Source organism: Perognathus longimembris, chromosome 1, assembly GCF_023159225.1.
Source record: "Perognathus longimembris pacificus isolate PPM17 chromosome 1, ASM2315922v1, whole genome shotgun sequence".
NCBI lineage: Eukaryota > Metazoa > Chordata > Mammalia > Rodentia > Heteromyidae > Perognathus > Perognathus longimembris.
This window is the reverse complement of record NC_063161.1, coordinates 12,776,528-12,794,526: the sequence shown is the minus strand read 5'-3', so window position 1 is coordinate 12,794,526 and position 17,999 is coordinate 12,776,528. Positions and strand designations below refer to the sequence as shown.

The 17,999-nt window shown below is 39.7% G+C and overlaps 1 protein-coding gene across 4 annotated transcripts in view; it reads left to right on the top strand.

The window, feature by feature from the left end:
- The first annotated feature begins 4,672 nt into the window (after nt 1–4,672).
- Nucleotides 4,673–17,999, top strand: part of Washc4 (WASH complex subunit 4) — a 52,684-nt gene continuing 39,357 nt past the window's right edge. For 2 of the 4 annotated variants that reach the window (XR_007212505.1, XM_048356721.1), the window contains exons 1-9: nt 4,673–4,817; nt 10,207–10,346; nt 11,291–11,344; nt 11,658–11,723; nt 12,485–12,530; nt 12,994–13,061; nt 14,086–14,168; nt 17,007–17,049; nt 17,357–17,460. Coding sequence is in view for 3 of the 4 variants with exons in the window: in XM_048356721.1 (XP_048212678.1) it covers nt 4,757–4,817; nt 10,207–10,346; nt 11,291–11,344; nt 11,658–11,723; nt 12,485–12,530; nt 12,994–13,061; nt 14,086–14,168; nt 17,007–17,049; nt 17,357–17,460 (665 nt within the window). In the remaining variant the exon portion in view is untranslated. Of the gene's footprint in view, nt 4,818–10,206; nt 10,347–11,290; nt 11,345–11,657; nt 11,724–12,484; nt 12,531–12,993; nt 13,062–14,085; nt 14,169–16,307; nt 16,711–16,931; nt 17,050–17,344; nt 17,461–17,999 lie in introns of those variants that run through there. The other 2 variants (XM_048356744.1, XM_048356736.1) reach the window with 2 other exon arrangements.

The following is a 17,999-nucleotide window of genomic DNA, read 5'->3' as shown; positions in this document are numbered from 1 at the left end:
GGCCCCGGCTGGCCCCACCCACCAGTCCAGCTCCGGGGCGCGACTCAGGCCCCGCCCCTCAGCAGACGAGGCCCCGCCCCCTAGGCTCCCTCCTCCAATCCTGTGTCTCCTGGGCCCCCCTGGGCTGGCTGGCCCCACCCACCAGCCCAGCTCGGCACTCGGCTCAGGCCCCGCCCCTCAACCGACAAGGCCACGCCCCCTCGGTCGGCCCCTCTCCCTCTCCAATACTGTGCCTCCCGGCCCCCGGGCTGGCCTGGGCACTGAGCTGGTGCCAGCCCCACAGGCCTTGCCAGGCAGTTGCCTGGACGCTCTCTGGATTCCGGCCCCGGCCCGAGCACTTAGCGGGACTTCACACACTCTAAGGCACGTAGAGATCTTGTCTTACTAATGGGCCACATCCAAAACCCAAGTACAGTAGGTATGAGGCACCGCGTGTGGATGTGGATAGAGCTAGGAGCGCATGGGACATCTTCGCTTCACAAGGATCCTGGTGCCCGTCTCCTAGGACGATGCTAGGATGAGTGAGATAATGTCCACTGGGCCTGGGCACAGAGCTCCATTATGGATGCGTGCCCTTTTTGCCTCTCTGGAACTCAGACTGAGCTCTCATGTCAAAAAGAGCTCCTTAGCTTGGAATTCCTGGCCATCTGCAGCTTGGCATTTATTCAGTATATCTTGCTGAGCTTTCCCGCATGTAATTCAAGCACTTTAAAATGGCTGAAAAAAAATACATTTCTTAATAAACTAAGACATTTGAAGGTGTTTTTATATTTAGTGTAGTTGGTAACTTTACAGCTTTGGTACGTGGGACATTTCCAGTGCAGACTATGTATTAGGGACCATGCAATGTCAGAATAAACTTTGGTCCATCATGTCAAAGAGGTTATGGACTGTGAGGCTGAATAATAGGCCTCGAATATATTCATGTTTTCAGTCTTGGAATCTGAGACTATGTTTCCTTACAAGTTCAGAGGGACTTCTAGATGTGAATAAGAATTTTGAGTTAGGGAGAGTAATTGGATTATCCAAGTGGGCTCAAAATATCATTAAAATCCTTAAAGTTCAAAGGCAGGAGATTTATTCAGCAGTAATAGATGTTGTCACAGAAGATGTTTGAGCAATGCATGGAATCTAAAAGGGCAAGGCAATGGTTTTGCCCCTGAGAATGAGGAACTAACACTACTGACACCTTGACTTTAGTAGACTGGATTATCTACTTGGGGTCTCCAGAATTGAAAGATAATAAAATATGCTTTATAAGCCTTTAAGTTTGTGACAATATTTTTGGTGGGGGAGGGAGTGCAGGGACTCAAACTTGGTATCCGGTGCTTTCACTCATTGGCTGGCACCCTACCACCTGAGCCACACCTCACACCCTGTGACAATTTTTTTTTGTCAGTTATGGGGCTTGAACTCAGGGCTTGGGAGCTGTTTCTTGAGTTTTTTTTTTTGCTTAAGGCTAGTGCTCTAGCACTTTGAGCCACAGAACCACTTCCTATGACTTTTTTTTTTTTAAAAAACAACTAGAATAGAAAACTAACATATACTCTACTTGGGAAGAAATTTTATCAGTAGATGATTGTATCAGTAGATTGTTTATCTTCATAACTTAATCAGTATAATTTTATCAGTAGATAATTTCAAAATGGTAAAATGGAAACACAAGGCTGGAATAGTCAGTCTGACCAGTGATTCAAAGAATCAGATAATAGTAATTTATAAGATTCCACAGTCACTTACTTGCTACCCCGTACAGGGATCATAAGACCCCTTATATCAAAGGGCAGATTAGAAGACACTTTGTGTTGCATTCTATGATGTGTAAAGTCCATACCAATGGCCATGAATCCACTGAAGAATTTAAAGTGAGACTCAACTTGATTAGATAGATTTTGAGCAGGTAGATACCTAGAGTGACTTAATCAGATCAATCCTGAGAATGTGGATATCTAGAGAATGTGGACAATGGAGAGGCAATGCCTCAGGGAAAGATTATTTTGAAATGTATGAATGATTATATTAGGAATCTTTTTTTGACATACAGTACTCAGATAAATTATTAAGTGTAATATCTTTATTGAATTATCACCATCGACTTTCTATTGTAGTAAGAATGGTTGTTTTTATTCTTTTGCTTGTAATGGGGATTGAAGTCAGGGCCTGGGCACTGTCCTTGAACTTCTCTTGCTCAAAGCAAGCACTCTACCACTAAGCCATATTCCTAGCCCTGTAGGAAGAATTTTTAATGTCTATTTTAAAACAAGCTCAAGACCATGGTATATAACATATAGAAATGTTTTGGCCCTGACTAAATTGACATTAAGGTGTAGTTACAAGTGCCTGTACTTTAAAGGCAGGGATCTTTAGATGTTAATAGACAAATACTTCCTTTATGCAACTATGCTACAGACAGCCATGGTCAAAGAAGTACAATATTGTACTTGTAAAAGATTTCCCCTTGTATCTCCCTACATGTCTTCAAAAATACTATGTCAGGATAGTAGAAAGAATATTCTCCCCCCTCCACGATTTTCTAATATGTGCTCAGGCTAGTTCATTTTTATTTTGCTTTTTTTTTTTTTTCCAGTCCTGGGGCTTGGACTCAGGGCCTGAGCACTGTCCCTGGCTTCTTTTTGCTCAAGGCTAGCACTCTGCCACTTGAGCCACAGCGCCACTTCTGGCCATTTTCTGTATATGCGGTGCTGGGGAATCGAACCCAGGGCCTCATGTATATGAGGCAAGCACTCTTGCCACTCACTAGGCCATATCCCCAGCCCCTTTATTTTGCTTTTTAACAATTGTTATTTTAAGGGAGATATACAGAGAAGTTCCAGTTATCTAAGTCTGGTAATGGGTAATTTCTTTGTTGAACAATGTCACCACTTTGCTCTGTTTTTCCCTCCCACTGGCACCCACAACTTCATTTTCAACGTAGTGTCTAGAGTGTACCACTGCTGCATTTGTTCACCCTTTGTCCTTCCATTTCTGTTTTTTTTTTTTTTTAACTGTATTTTTTTTGTGTTTTCTTTTTGGTACTGGGGATCGAACCCAGGACGTTGCACTTGCTAGGCAAGCGCTTTGCCACTGAGCTACATCCCAGCCCTGTCCTTCCATTTCTTTCTTTTTTTTTTTTTTTTTGGCCAGTCCTGGGCCTTGGACTCAGGGCCTGAGCACTGTCCCTGCTTCTTCCCACTCTGCCACTTGAGCCACAGCGCCGCTTCTGGCCGTTTTCTGTATATGTGGTGCTGGGGAATCGAACCTAGGGCCTCGTGTATCCGAGGCAGGCACTCTTGCCACTAGGCTATATCCCCAGCCCTCTGAAAGGATATTTTAAAAAGGATCATTTGCGGGGCTGGGGATATGGCCTAGTGGCAAGAGAGCTCGCCTCGTATCCATGAGGCCCTGGGTTCGATTCCCCAGCACCACATATACAGAAAACGGCCAGAAGTGGCGCTGTGGCTCAGGTGGCAGAGTGCTAGCCTTGAGCGGGAAGAAGCCAGGGACAGTGCTCAGGCCCTGGGTCCAAGGCCCAGGACTGGCCAAAAAAAAAAAAAAAAGGATCATTTGCCTTCTGTAGAAACACTTTTCAGTAAGTATATCTGCTTTTATTTCCAGCACCTAATATAATTCTCTAACAAACTTTGAAATAATAGACAGTAGAGTTTGGTCTTAAGATATTTAAGATAGTTAATCCATTAGATTAAAAAGGCCATAATAATTCATATTAGCAAACAGTATTACAGTATGTTGCTGGTATTATTCTATTTGTTTTATATGTAAAAATTAATCGTCATAATGATCCTATGGGGTACTTATTATTCTTTCTCTTTCTTTCCCTCACCACCCCCCTCTCTTTTTCTCTATCTCTCTTTTCTGGGGCAGGCTTTCACTATGTAGCTCAGGATGGCTTTCAACCTTCTTGCCTCAGCCTCCCCAGTGCCAAGATTACGGGCGGGCACCATGCCACTACATCCTCTTGTTCCTTTACTTGTCTAGTATTTCATAGTGTGTATACACTCCATTCTGATGGACATTTTGATCGTTTCCTATGAGTACCTTTCACAATCCATGGTGTAACAAACATTCCTGTGTGAAATATTTGTATACATGTACAATTTGGGGGTAAAAATAATTTTTTTTTTCTCCAGAAAAGCCAACTGGCACATTTTCTGGCCCCACCTTCTTAAAAAGTAAAAGTAGGTAGTGGAGTTTCCAGTCAGAGTGGGTAAAAGTCACCCTTTTCACTCCGAAATCTTTGCTCTAAAAACCTGCATGTGCACTAGAGCAGCAGGAACTCGGAGGACAGGCGGTATCTTGACCAGGCCTTGCAGTAGCACCCCCTTCCCATCACTTCTGCCCAGTTCGGGCTAGATTAAGAAGCAGCTGCCCTCGGCATCAAACAGCCTTGACTGCAAGTGAAGGCGCTCACCTGCCCGGAGGAAGGGCAGCGACCCGAAGTCAGGCCCAAGCCAGAACCCAGGATGCCAGCCCGAGCGGCTGCCATGGCGACGGCGTTCGACCGGGTGCTGAGGACTCGCTTTCCCAGCGGCCCCCGCGGCCGCAGTCCTCCCCCGCCCACGAGCTGGCCGAACCTAGCGCACCAGAGGAGGGTGGAGAAGGGGGGGGGGGGGGGAAAGAGGGTGACCGGGACCGGAAGTCACGTGTGGTGACAGCCGCTGGGGTGAGGCTGGCGGCGTCGCTCCCCCTCCTGGCTGCTCGGGGCTGTGTCTGTCTGTGAGTGGCGCCGGCCGGGGTGATGGCGGTGGAGACTCTGTCCCCAGACTGGGAGTTTGACCGCGTGGATGACGGCTCACAGAGTAAGGGAGCTTTGGGGCGAGGCCGCGGGTGCGGAGGGCGCGGCGGTGCCGGCGGTGCTGCTGCGGGAGGGCTGGGCGTCGCGGGCTCCGCGCGGCGTCGGGGTCCGGACACTTGACTGCCCCGTCGGCTGTGAGGGGGACGCGGACTCCCGCGTGACTCAGGGGTCCGGGGTCCCTGCGTGGCCGGGGCGGGAGAGCCGAGTCTGGCTCCGCGGACGCGGCGGTGACCCTTCCGGCGGCCTGAGGTGGCGAGCGGTGGTGGTGGTGGTGGGGGACCGCGGTGGCCGCTTTCTGCGGGCCCTGGGGAGGGGTGGGGCCGGCCGGCCGGGCGGGGCGGGGCGCGGCGGGCCCGGGCAGAGGCCCGGCTGTCCGGTGGACCCGGCCGGCTCCTGGCTCAGCCACGGGGTGGGGGTGTGTGTGGGGTGGGGGGTGGAGGGGCTTTCGCGATGCTCAGTGCTCCGTGCCTGTAGAGCCTCCGGCTCCGGGGTTCCTGTTTCGGTTTCCTGTTTGGCTGCTTTTTCTCTCAAATCAACTTCTGGAAGTTTGCGTGCACATTCCTTAGAACCGTAGAAGATAGTGATTAAACAGCCCTTCCCATGGGGAAAAAAAATTAACACTTGTAAACCATTTGATCACCTTCCAACGCCTTTTATTTTGTATCCAGTGGTATTCCACCCCCCCCCCCCAATGTCCTGTAGCTGTCATTGCAGTTACGAACCTTAAAAAAAAAAAAAAATAGATGTGCAGCTATGCGCCTTTGGCTCCTGCCTGTAATCCTAGCTGCTCAGGAGGCTGAGATTTGAGAGGGTTGTGGTTCGAAGCCAGCCCGCGCAAGCAAGTCTGTGGGACTCTTATCTGCTGTAAACTACTCAGAAAATAAAGCTGAAACACTGGCACAGCGGTTCAAGTGGTAGAGTGCTAGCCTTGAGCAAAAGAAGCTCAGGGACTGTCCAGGGCCAGTTCAAGTCCCAGGACTGGCGCTCGGGCGTGTACACACACACACACGATCTGCAAATGTTGCCTCATAACATGGTTTGTGATTTTTTTTTTTTTTTTTTGCCAGTCCTGGGGATTGAACTCAGGGCCTTGGCCTGAGCTTCCTTTGCTCAAGGCTAGCACTCTGTCACTTGAGCCACAGCACCATTTCTGGCTTTTTCTAACTAAGAAGTCTCCCCCCCCCCCGAAAAAAACAAAAAACAACAAACCCAATCCTAACAAATGCAATTTCTTTCAGTCAGATACTAAACTATTTCAACAAAACTTAGATACTAACTCAAGTTGACAATCTGTTTCTTGTCTTTGGTGATTTGAGGCAAGCACTCTTGCCACTAGGCCATATCCCCAGCCCCTTTCTTGGGTGATTTGATAATGTGTTTACCACTTATATTTTATGCACAGTTGACTCACACACCTCTGTCATTCAAAAATTGAGTGGAATTTTGTTTGATTTTACAAGTTGAGATTTATGTCTACAAACTTAGATATGACTAGGTGTAACTGTTTTTTGCTTTTTGCCTCTCAGAGAGGGAGTGACCTAAGTCATCCAGGATGGTGCTCAGTTCCTCAGTAGCTTTTATGAAGCATAAAAAATAAGCTTGGCTTTAAGGAAAACATCATTAAGGTGTTTTTTTTTTTGTTAATATTTTGTAAAGTAGTCTTTTTTTTTTTCCAATTGTTGTTGTAAAATGAACTGCGCTGTGCTTTTTTTTTTTTTTTAAGGGTAGGGAGCTGTTCCTGGGGCTTGAACTCAGGAGACCTGGGTACTCTCCTTGACCATTTCTGCTAAGGGTTAGCCTCTACCACTTGAGCCACAGCTGCATTTCTGACTTTTTGGTGGTTCATTGGTTCATTCTTCCTGGGCTGGCTCCGAATTGTAGTCCTCAGATTTCAGTCTCCTGAATAGGTAGGATTATAGGCAGGAGCCAGCACTGTCTCTAGGTTTTGTTTTGTTTTGTTTTGTTTTGTTTTTAGATAAAGGTCCCATTTCAAAAAATGAAATGATGATAAGTTATTGAGTTTGAAAGTCCTTCACTTGAAGCAGAATGATCTGATTCACTCAACGTACATTTTCTACAGTCTAGGTGCTATTAGAAATAGGACAAGGAAATCAGTCTGTTGGAAGAGACAAACATGTTAGGCAGCTCTGAAGAATCACCTTGTGGTTCTTTCTTAAGTCAAATCTTTGTACTTTAACTTTTTACCATTAACTTTTTACAATTGACTATCTTATCAGCAAGGGCTTTTATTGAAGATTTTCCATTGCCTTCTACCTTATGAAATCCTCAGACTAAACAAATGTTTCAATAGCAGTGATTTTCTCGGATTGTCTTTAAGAACTCATTTGCTGGTCAAACAAAACTTTGGTCATTTCCCATGTAGCTGGCAAGAGGAAATTAGCTCGGTGTTCTGGATTCTTGAGATTTTAGTTAGCTGAAGACAAGATGTCCTCATTTGTTTGCTGTGCCTAGTTTCCATTATTTTTTTTTAAAAAATTCTTATTGTAAAGGTGATGTACAGAGTGGTTACAATTACATATGTCAGGTAAAGAGCACATTTCTTTTTGGACTATTAATATCACCCCTTCCCTTGCTGTCTCCTTCCATTAATTTTTGTACTTTGAATTATTGGTAATTTGTTTAACAAAATCACCTATATTAATGCTGTAATGAGATAGGAACCTTTTTTTTTTTTGTCATGGGTCTTGAACTCTGTTTGGGTGTTGTCCCTTAGCTTTCTGCTCTAGGCTAGTACTCTACTGTTTTGAGCCACAGCTCCTCATCTGGTTTTCTGGTGGTTAATTGGAGTTAAGAATCCCATGGACTTTCCTGCCCAGGCTGGCTTCCAGCCATGATCCTTAGATCTCAATCTCCTGAGTAGCTAGGATTACATGTGTGAGCCACCAGTGCCTGGCTGAGACAGAAATCTTAATGAATTAAAATGACTTACCAGATCCAGAGAGTTAGGTGAAAGAATAGGGAGGTAGGTCTTTTTACTTGAATACAGTTTGAGTCAGAATGCACTCAGAGTTGCTTTGCAGTGTTAATTGGAAGAGAGAAAAATTCTTCCTTTTTGAAGCTAAAGATAGTTATACATGTCAATAAAAATCTTAATTGGGAGTTGAATTTGCTATACTGAAGGATAAATATAAACTCTAAAGTATAATGAGACATCTTCCAATTTTGAAAAATAGGCATTTATAAAACTCAGTTTATTTCAGCACTGTGCTTAAAGTCATCTATTAATATGTGAATTCTGTAAATATTACCACAATATTTTGTATTGAGCCTATGATTTTTATTGGCCTTTTCAATTCAGTTTTGCCAGCTAAATAATTAAAACTTCTCAGAATATTTTAGACATCATAGGAGTAATGTTATTCTACAGTAAGTCTAAGCCTCATTTAAAAATTGATGGCCAATTACAGTGGCTCATATCTGTAATTCTAGTTATGTGGGAGGTGGAGGCCCAGAGGATCATAGTTCAAGGCCAGATGGGGCAAAAATTTGGTGGGACTCCCACCTCTGTCAGTAGAAATGCTGTGCATGGTAGCACATGCCTGTCACCTCAGCTAAGGGGAAAGCATAAACAGGAGGGTTGCAGTCCAGGCCTGATGGGCATAAATGTGAGATCCTGTTCAAAAAGTAAATAAAAAGGGGTTGGAGGCACAGTTCAAGTAGTAGAGTGCAATCTTGCCCTGAAGCTGAGTTCAAACCCTAGTACTGCAAAAAATAAATGAAAAAGTAAAAACAAAATTCACTGGGAATGGAATTAGCACTTAAAAATATGACTCTTGGAGTTGGAGGCATGATTCAGATGATAGAATGTCAGCCAGTTATTGAAAACATCAGATCAAGAGTTCCAATTCTGGTCACAGACCGACCAATAAATAAATAAATATAAATAAATAAATAAATAAATAAATGGCTTCTGTTTTTGTGAGGTTTGGGGTCAGGTCAATCTATCAAGAAAATGTAGTATATATACACAATGTGATTTTACTGATCTATTAGGAAGAATGATATTGCAGCATTTGCAAAGAAATGGATAGACCTGGAAGAAATTATGTTAAGTAAGGCCCAGAGAGACAAAATACATACGTTTTCTCTCATGTGTGGAAACTAGATACAACTTATAAATGTACAAATAAACACTTACAAAGTTATATGCAAACTTATTAACTGAAGGTATGGTACGTGCAAGGCAAAATTTAAATGGTGTAATTCTTTTGAAAAACAGTCCAACAAAATGAATGTCAGGAAACTGGTTCTTGAAAGGTTTATGAGGAATAGACAAATGAAGAGGTGGGGGAGAATGCAGTTATAATGTTCAATACATATCCTATGACACTAGGAAAATTGAAGAGAAGGGTTGGATTGGGGGGAATAATGAAAAGGATTACATCAGTCAAAATGCATTGTACTAGGTACTATTGTACTAGGTTGCTCACGCCTTTAATCTTAGCTTTTCAGAAGGCTGAGATTTGAATGAGGATCATGGTTCTCAGCCAGCCCAAGCTGGAAAGTCCCTGAGACTCTTATCTCCAACTGACTGCCCAAACTCCAGAAGTGAAGCTGTAGCTCAAGCCGTAGAGTGCTACCCTTGTGCAAAAAAGCTCAGGGAGAGCATCCAGATTCTGAGTTCAAGCTCCAGGATTGGCATGTGTGTGCTTGCCGACGCGTGCGCTCACACACATACACACACACACACACACACACACACACACACACAGAGGCAAAATTGAACTTAATAAACAGATTGGTTGAGCTGGGAATATGGCCTAGTGGCAAGAGTGCTTGCCTTGTATACATGAAGCCCTGGGTTTGATTCCTCAGCACCACATATACAGAAAAGGCCAGAAGTGGTGCTGTGACTCAAGTGGCAGAGTGCTAGCCTTGAGCAAAAAGAAGCCAGGGACAGTACTCAGGCCCTGAGTCTAAGGCCCAGAACTGGCAAAACAAAACAGAACAACAACAAAAACAGATTTGTTGGATGGTTACTCCTTTATACAACCGCTTAAAGATAATAAAAATTAATTTAAAAATACTGCTTTTGCAAATAACAGATTTTTGTGCCTAATTGTGAATTTTTTTTCTTCATTGTTGTGTATGACTAAAGCATGGTACAGGATGTTGAGTTGCCTATTTATCTAAGATATTATTCATACTGGTTAAGCCCTAGATTATGGGTTAAGTGAGGCTGTAGTTTTTTTTAATTGTTTTACATATTTGGAGAAAATTGAAAGCTAAATTACTGTTTAACTTTGGAACTTTATTTTCAAGAACTTTAGACTTTCCAAAGCAATAATTAACAGTGCCTTGCTGTGATTTTTGAGGTTATTTGAAGTAAATGTTCATCACTTATAACATGCTGTTTTAAAATTCACATTTAGAAATTCATGCTGAAGTCCAACTTAAGAATTATGGGAAGTTTCTTGAGGAATATACATCCCAACTGAGAAGAATTGAGGATGCTCTGGATGATTCAATTGGTGATGTTTGGGATTTCAACCTTGACCCTATAGCATTAAAGGTTTGATTTCCTTTTATTTATACATATGCATACATACACACACAGACACTCACACACACATTTATATTTTAGGACATTCTACATATTGTAATGACATTTAAAAAATAGAAATGCATTTTAACTTGAAATCGAAGTGTGAAATAACTTGCATAACTTACTAGGTTCTTTTTCTCTAGGCCTTACAGGTGTTTTAAATCATATATACTCAAAGCCTTGATAGGAAAAGCCTGTTTGAGCTGGCCTTTTTTTTTATCATCAAGGAAATGAAGAGGAATGGATAGGATATTCAATGTTTATTTTAATTGAGGTTGTTGTACATACAGTCAAATACACAGATTTTTAATTTACCTATATCAGAACTTGTTAGTATGTTACCAAAAGAAAGATCTACAATTCTACTTAATGAAAAAAAGATTTACAGATGATAATCAAAAGCTAAGAAAGAGGTAGAGATTGAAGCTCATCTTAGAAGATAAATGCACGTACTGTATTTTTGTTTCTGAGTCATGGATTTATGTAACAACAGTTGTCCTTCCCTAATCTGTTCTTTGTCACTTGTGTTGACCCCTTTAACTATAATATTACAAGTTTATGCCTGCATAGTGAATTCCAAAATGAGCATCTTTTTCCCATGTTCATAATTATACGGGTTGAATGTTAGTATTCTTCTTCCTTTTTGTTTTCTTGCACTGCATTCATAACCAGCCAGAGCACAGCTAGAGTCATTGCATCATGAGGACATTTGCGACATATTGGACCCCTTTCTTCTTGAGTTTTTTAAATTTTTCCTTATTTTGTTGTCTATTGAGGTTGTGGTCAGAAAACTTGTAGTTTGTTTCTAACTGAATGTTAACTATAATTCAGCTAATTTCATTTTGTGTATTTAAAATTTCTGTGAGTTCCCCCCCCAATTAAAAATAATATTCTTTCCTTTGTTTTTATAGCTTTTGCCTTATGAACAGTCTTCCCTTTTGGAGCTCATCAAGACTGAAAACAAGGTACAAAATCCTATACTAAAAACTTTTTTTGGGGGGGTCGGTTGTGGGACTTGAACTCTGGGCCTGGGTGTTGTCCCTGAGCTCTTTAGCTCATGGCTAGCACTCTACCACTTGAGCCACAGCACCACTTCTGGTTTCCTGGTAGTTAATTGGAGATGAGTCTTGCTGACTTTCCTGCCTGGTCTGGCTCTCAGTCTTCTGAATAGCTAGTTACAGATGTGAGCCACCAGTGCACGGCTCTAAAAACTTATTTTTAAAAATGCTTTTCATTATCTATTATAATTTACATTATTTTATCTTCTCATGAAACTAGGTCTTAAACAAAGTCATCACTGTTTATGCTGCACTTTGCTGTGAAATCAAGAAGTTAAAATATGAGGTAATTATTTGTAGTCTTCAAAACTTTAAAAACATTATACAGGCAAATATATGCTTATCTATATTCAGTGTGTAATAAATACTGAATATCAGATGAATTCAATAAACTTATAGTAATGTTAATGATACTAGTAGTAAAGAATAGTAATATTACCATTCACTGAGTACTTGCTATATGCTAACACTGTTAGTCCTTAGAACGGCTGAAAGAACTGGTGAGGAAGACATGAAGAAATTGAGGCTTAAAAAGGGCATTACTTACTCAATATCTTATTGGTAGTATCAATTTGAAACTTTGTGAACATCTTTAGAGTTGGTGTTACCTGCCAAATGTTAGCTAGCTAGCTAGACATAATTCATTTTTTTGTTAGAAAAGCTTTGAACTTTTAATATGGATTTAGTTTTGTTTCTACCCATGAGCTACTAAATTCTGGTTGAAATCATTAAACTTAGTTTTTTTCCTCCTTTTCATTTACCTGATAGATACTGTGGTTGCACACTATGAACAAGTGAGATTATTGGGACAGTGAGAATGGTCTCATAAGACAGAGTACAAATAAAAGCTAAAGGAATCAGGATATAGCTTGGAGTATTAGTAATATTTTTGTTTCCCTGTAGATAAATTGAATTTATTTGTAAATGGTTTTTGGAATGCAAATAAATTTGCATGTAAATGTTGTAGTTCTCTGTTAATAAATATAGAGTGTATAGGAACTTGAAAACAAAATAACTAAAAATTATTTTACTTTTTTTTAAAAACAGGCGGAAACCAAGTTTTACAATGGTCTCTTGTTTTATGGAGAAGGTGGTAAGTTAAAATTTCAAAATTAGAATATGGTGATACTTTATATAAAATTGAAATAAACAGAAAGTTAATGGGTAATTCTAGGATTAACAGTATTACATAGTATATTAATGTGAAAAAATAGACATTCAGTATTTTGGTGATTGTTTTGGACTAGTAGGTGAAAAAAATTGAATCATGAATCAGCAGCAAATTCTCTTCAAACTGTTTTAAGATACTTGCATAAGTTACAAAGTACTGCAACTTGAGAATTTCCCTTGGCTTAATTAAGTACTGAAGCAAATGGTTAGCTTTAATTGTGTGACTAGTGATTGTCTCACTTACCTCTTTAGTGTAAAAATTCTGTGTTTAAATTCTATGCAGATTAGAAGATGACCCAATGAGTAAAATAACATTTTCTTTTTTGGTGATGATTGAGTTCAAATTAAAAAAATTGAAACATAGTTCTTCATTTTGTCTTTTAAAGCTACAGATTCTAGCATGATGGAAGGTGATTGTCAAATTCAAATGGGAAGATTTATTTCATTTTTACAGGTAACTGATTTTTACATTCTCTTGAATTTTTTCTTTTAAAAGTTTGCATAAACCACGTGTACTTCAATAAGTTCTGAAACCCAAGCCAAGCACAGTGGCTCACACTTGTAACACTAGCTACTCAGAAGGCTGAGATTGGAAAGATTGTTGTTTGAGGCTAGTGTGGGCAAAAGTTCATGAGACCTCTTCTCAACCAACTGGGTTTGGTGGTATGGGCCTATTATCCCAGCAAGACTTTTCCATCTCTAAAGAAGAAACTCAGTGCAGTAGTCAGTTCCTGTCATCCTAGCTACAGTGGGAAACCTAAAATAGGAGGATCACAGTCTAGGCACAGGCCTGGGAAAAAAGTGATACTATATTTTCTCAAAATAACCAGTGCAAACAGGGACTGGAGGCATGGCAGAGCACTGCCTAGCAAGTGGGAGGTTCGGAGCTTAAACCCTGTTATCACTAAAAAAATTCTGAGCCTTTTACGTACTAAGGATGTATACCTTGATAAGAGACTTAATTAGCATTGGATTATAGTTTAGGAAATCACAACTCCTAAAATATTTTAGAGCAATTTTAGGGAAACACAGTATTAAAATAAATCTCTTTATATTTGATTTATGAACAATTTGTTACCATTACTTTAAAAAACTTTAAGCTTTATACTAGCTGAGAAAAGGTTAAATTGAATCAGAAAATGTTGTAAATGGAGAGGACTAAGTTACTGTACAAACAACAGTGGCATTGCTAAAAGCAGTAGCACTGGATGCATCTGACCGGATGTTCTAATTTTCATCACTGAAGGTTTAGTATTTTGGGGTCTTTGGGCTTAAATTTATTAAAAGTATGAAAGAATTTGTTTCTTCTCTCCTATTTTACAACAATGCGTGTACAAAGTGAAAAAGTAAAAATTGGAGATAAGAAAAAAATGTCCATGTTGCACCTCCTTTCTGATTGTTGGACACAGATTTACTCTATTTGATCAAATCAAGTATGTTAATTAATTTTGTAATATAGACTCAACTTGTCGTTTCAGGAACTCTCTTGTTTTGTTACGAGGTGCTATGAAGTGGTGATGAATGTGGTGCATCAATTGGCTGCCCTCTACATCAGTAACAAGTAATGAATCTTAGAATTTTTTTTTGCTAGGGAGAAAGAAAAATAGAGGGTGAATAATTTTGTAACATATTGCAAATATGTAGGAAAACTACATAAAGAATCTCAGTGAAATTTGTTGATCAATAGGGGAATGGGAAAGAGAAATAGGCTCTGTAGGGGGATGGGTACTAATGGGAGGGGTTTGGCTAACGAGGATGAATATAGTAAAAGTAGATTGTTTGCAACTATGAAGATAGAACAGTGAAACCTGCTGAAATTGTTTTGGGAAGAGGGGTATGGAGGAGGAGTGATAGAGATGACATTGACTGGAATACCTTGTAAATATGTGTAAATGTGATAGTGATACTCCCCTGCTCCCCTGCTAATTTTTTTTTAAAATAAATATTTTTGCTTTATAGTAGATACATAGGACTTTCCTCCACCCCAAAACTAGTTTTTTAAATTCACTTATTTATTCAGCATCCTTTGAATACTCATAATGTTTAAAATACAACTTGATATATATATATAAAATATGGATTCATAATGCAGTTTTTATTGTGCTGCATGACTCTTTTTTTCAGTCTGATTGAAACTTGGCAGAAAATGTTGACAGAAAAAAAATCTTAAAGAAAACTTTGATTACATGGAAAAAACTAGTATAGAATTAGTTAATAGTCTGTATTCTCTCTATTGCTTTCCTACCTATGGTAATGGTCCTATTATATAATAAATATAATACATAAAATATATAGATAATATATAATAAAGTCATTTTAGACTTTAAAATACAGAATCTGGAGGAGTGGGCAAGATGACAGATTAAATACATCCTTTGTTTTGACTGGATTAGAAGAATATAGCAACACAAGTGCTAGGTTCTGAAGAGAGGAACAGTATTGGGAATCATAAAAGGGGTAGTGGGAAGGCAAAAAGCACAGAGAAACCAAGGCAATAGGAAAAAAATAATAGCAAGTAATTTTAAGTCTGGTTCTGGCTTCCTTGGAGGGGGAGAGGAATTGAAGAGATCTCCATGACAAGGTAAAACAGACAGTCCCGACAATAGGCTGTCAGTCCTGTCTGCAACAAAAGTTCACATATTCCATAGCCCTTAGACCCATGGTGGGGATTTCTGAGACAGTGGCTGTGATGTGGAAGGCTAACTTATGTGAAGAAAGACACTCTGTTGCTTCCATTATCTCAGAAGGTGGTTTAGCAAGATACCATCTTGAGAGAGAGCCTGTTCTTTGGGTCTCAGTTACTGTGGAGACCTGAAAATAAGGAGAAATAACTTCTGGATGGGGGTCTGTAAACATTGAAATTAGCAGATAAGAGTTACTAGGTCCATCATTGGTCCTCTTCTAAACTAGGCTATGGAAGAACTCCATGCTCTGTTTAGTCTGCACTCTTGTCATAGTCATGGTCTATGACAGCAGACATGGAAGCTTGCTGATTCTGGGCACACGAAACTGTTGAGTGGGGAAAAAAAGCTAATATAGCATTATTAGTAAAGCTCATAAACAGTAAAGTTTCTGACAACCAACAGCTACTTCTACTATACAAAGGAAGCCTCTAAAACGATAGCAGCACTATCATCTGATAATGCTGATCATCTGATCAGTTGAATCATGTGATTCAACTGAATCAGATGAGAGACTTAAGCAAGTTTATCTTAGCAGTACTCAGGATCAGGCCTGGTGCTTTGAGCACTGGGTGAAGGCTTAGTTATTGGACCATACCTTCTAAGCCAGTAATGAGAAATAACACTTCAGTCAGACACTGCACTTTTTCTACCTGAACATTAAGACTGTTTCTGCTGGAAGACTATAAGTGACTAAAACTTACAATGAATGACTTGGCCTCAGATGAATAAATCCCAACATAAAAACAGAATAGCAAATAAAGCCTGTATGTCTCCTCCAGGAGTCAACTATGCCACAGTAAAAAGTCAAGTGGTAATAGCTGAGAGTAATAAAAGAAAATTCAAATAAATAAAGAAGACAAGATAGGGCGAGAAGGGAATTTATGTTCTGGCTCTTTACTGAAGTTATCTTTGTAGCAAGAGAATGAAAGCATAGCTCCTCCATTCCCATAATACTATGTATATCTTTTAGAATATATATGTACTTTGATATATAATTCACTTTGATATAATTTCACTTTGATATAATCTTAGAAGTATGCATCAATTTTCAATAGGAATCAACCTGATTGGTCAGGATTAATTCCCAGATGCCCATTTGGATAGGGTAAAAAGATTCTAGTTGGTAATTGAGAAATTCTAGTAGTTCAAAAAGGTAAATTTCAATTTTAGTGTTTTGGTACCTCCATTCCAAGGTATATCCTTTAAGTTGTATCTTTAGACTAAGGCGACTGATAGGCCATGTTATTATGTCCTTAAGTATGAGTGGTGTTTGGGTAAGGGTAACCCAGACTCTGAATGCAGATGGCTTCTTTGGGAAAACGCAATATGGTGGTAATTCTTTAAGATCTCTTAAAATTTAGTGACTGAAACTTTAGTAAAGATAACTAATGTTAAAAATCCAAGTGTATCCTCACCCAGGTATATTTCTTTCCTTCTTTTTTTTTTTTTTTGGCCAGTCCTGGGCCTTGGACTCAGGGCCTGAGCACTGTCCCTGGCTTCTTTTTACTCAAGGCTTGTACTCTGCCACTTGAGCCACAGTGCCACTTCTGGCCGTTTTCTATATATGTGGTGCTGAGGAATCGGCTTCAGGTATACGAGGCAAGCACTCTTGCCACTAGGCCATATTCCCAGCCCCCCAGGTATATTTCTTGAAGTAAAAATGAACTGTGACAACAAAGGTATTCTTCTTTAACTTGGATGTTATTTTATTATAGGATTGCACCGAAAATCATAGAGACAACTGGTGTTCATTTTCAGGTAAAAGTAATTTAACTTGACTTATAAAACTTTTTTTTTTTTACTAATATTTTACTTTAGAATTTGTATGATTGGGAAGGATAAGATTATATAGCAAGACTTTAAGAGTCATGGTAACTCACAATCAGTTTAACTTTTAGTATTCCCGGTGTGTTAAATTTAAGGAAGAAATATTGGGCGAACTGTTCTGTGGGGCTAATGGTGTCTTTTGAGAATTAAACTTTACTCAAACATATTTACTTTAAAAGTCCACATGAGGCTTAACTTACTAGTGACTAAATGATAATCATTAAAGGTTTTTTGACAGACTATGTATGAGCATTTGGGAGAACTGCTAACAGTTTTGCTCACCCTGGATGAAATTATTGATAACCACATCACACTGAAAGACCACTGGACTATGTACAAAAGGTATACCAGCTAAAATATTTTTAAATTTGCTTTGTATGAACAAATAACTCCAATTCTTTAAAAGTCTTGGAGACCTGTATTTCAATTCTAAATAGGAAGGAAGCTGTGTGTATGAATGTAGTATCAATCTTTTAATTTCAGAAGCATTTGAGAGTATAAGTTGTATAGACCATTTTAATTCTTAAAGTATAGTGTTACGGTAATAGTAACATACTACTCCTAGTATGCTAATTTGCCTACCTTAGTACGCAAATATATTTTCTCATTGAGATCTATTCAAATGAAACCTTTTGTTTTGAGCTTGGTTTCATCTTGATAGATGCTCTTGTACTTAACAAATTCTTACTCAATCTATAAACACTCACTAAATGTTTAGTATGTATGTGGCACCAGGCATCTGAGTTGAGGATGACATATAGAAAATATTAAGATTGTTCTGCTCACTTTTTCAAATGCATAGATATAAGTTTTTGTTGCTGGGAAAATGTTTAGATTTTAAGGACTTATTAAATTGCGGATCTTTCTGTTAATCTTCCCCA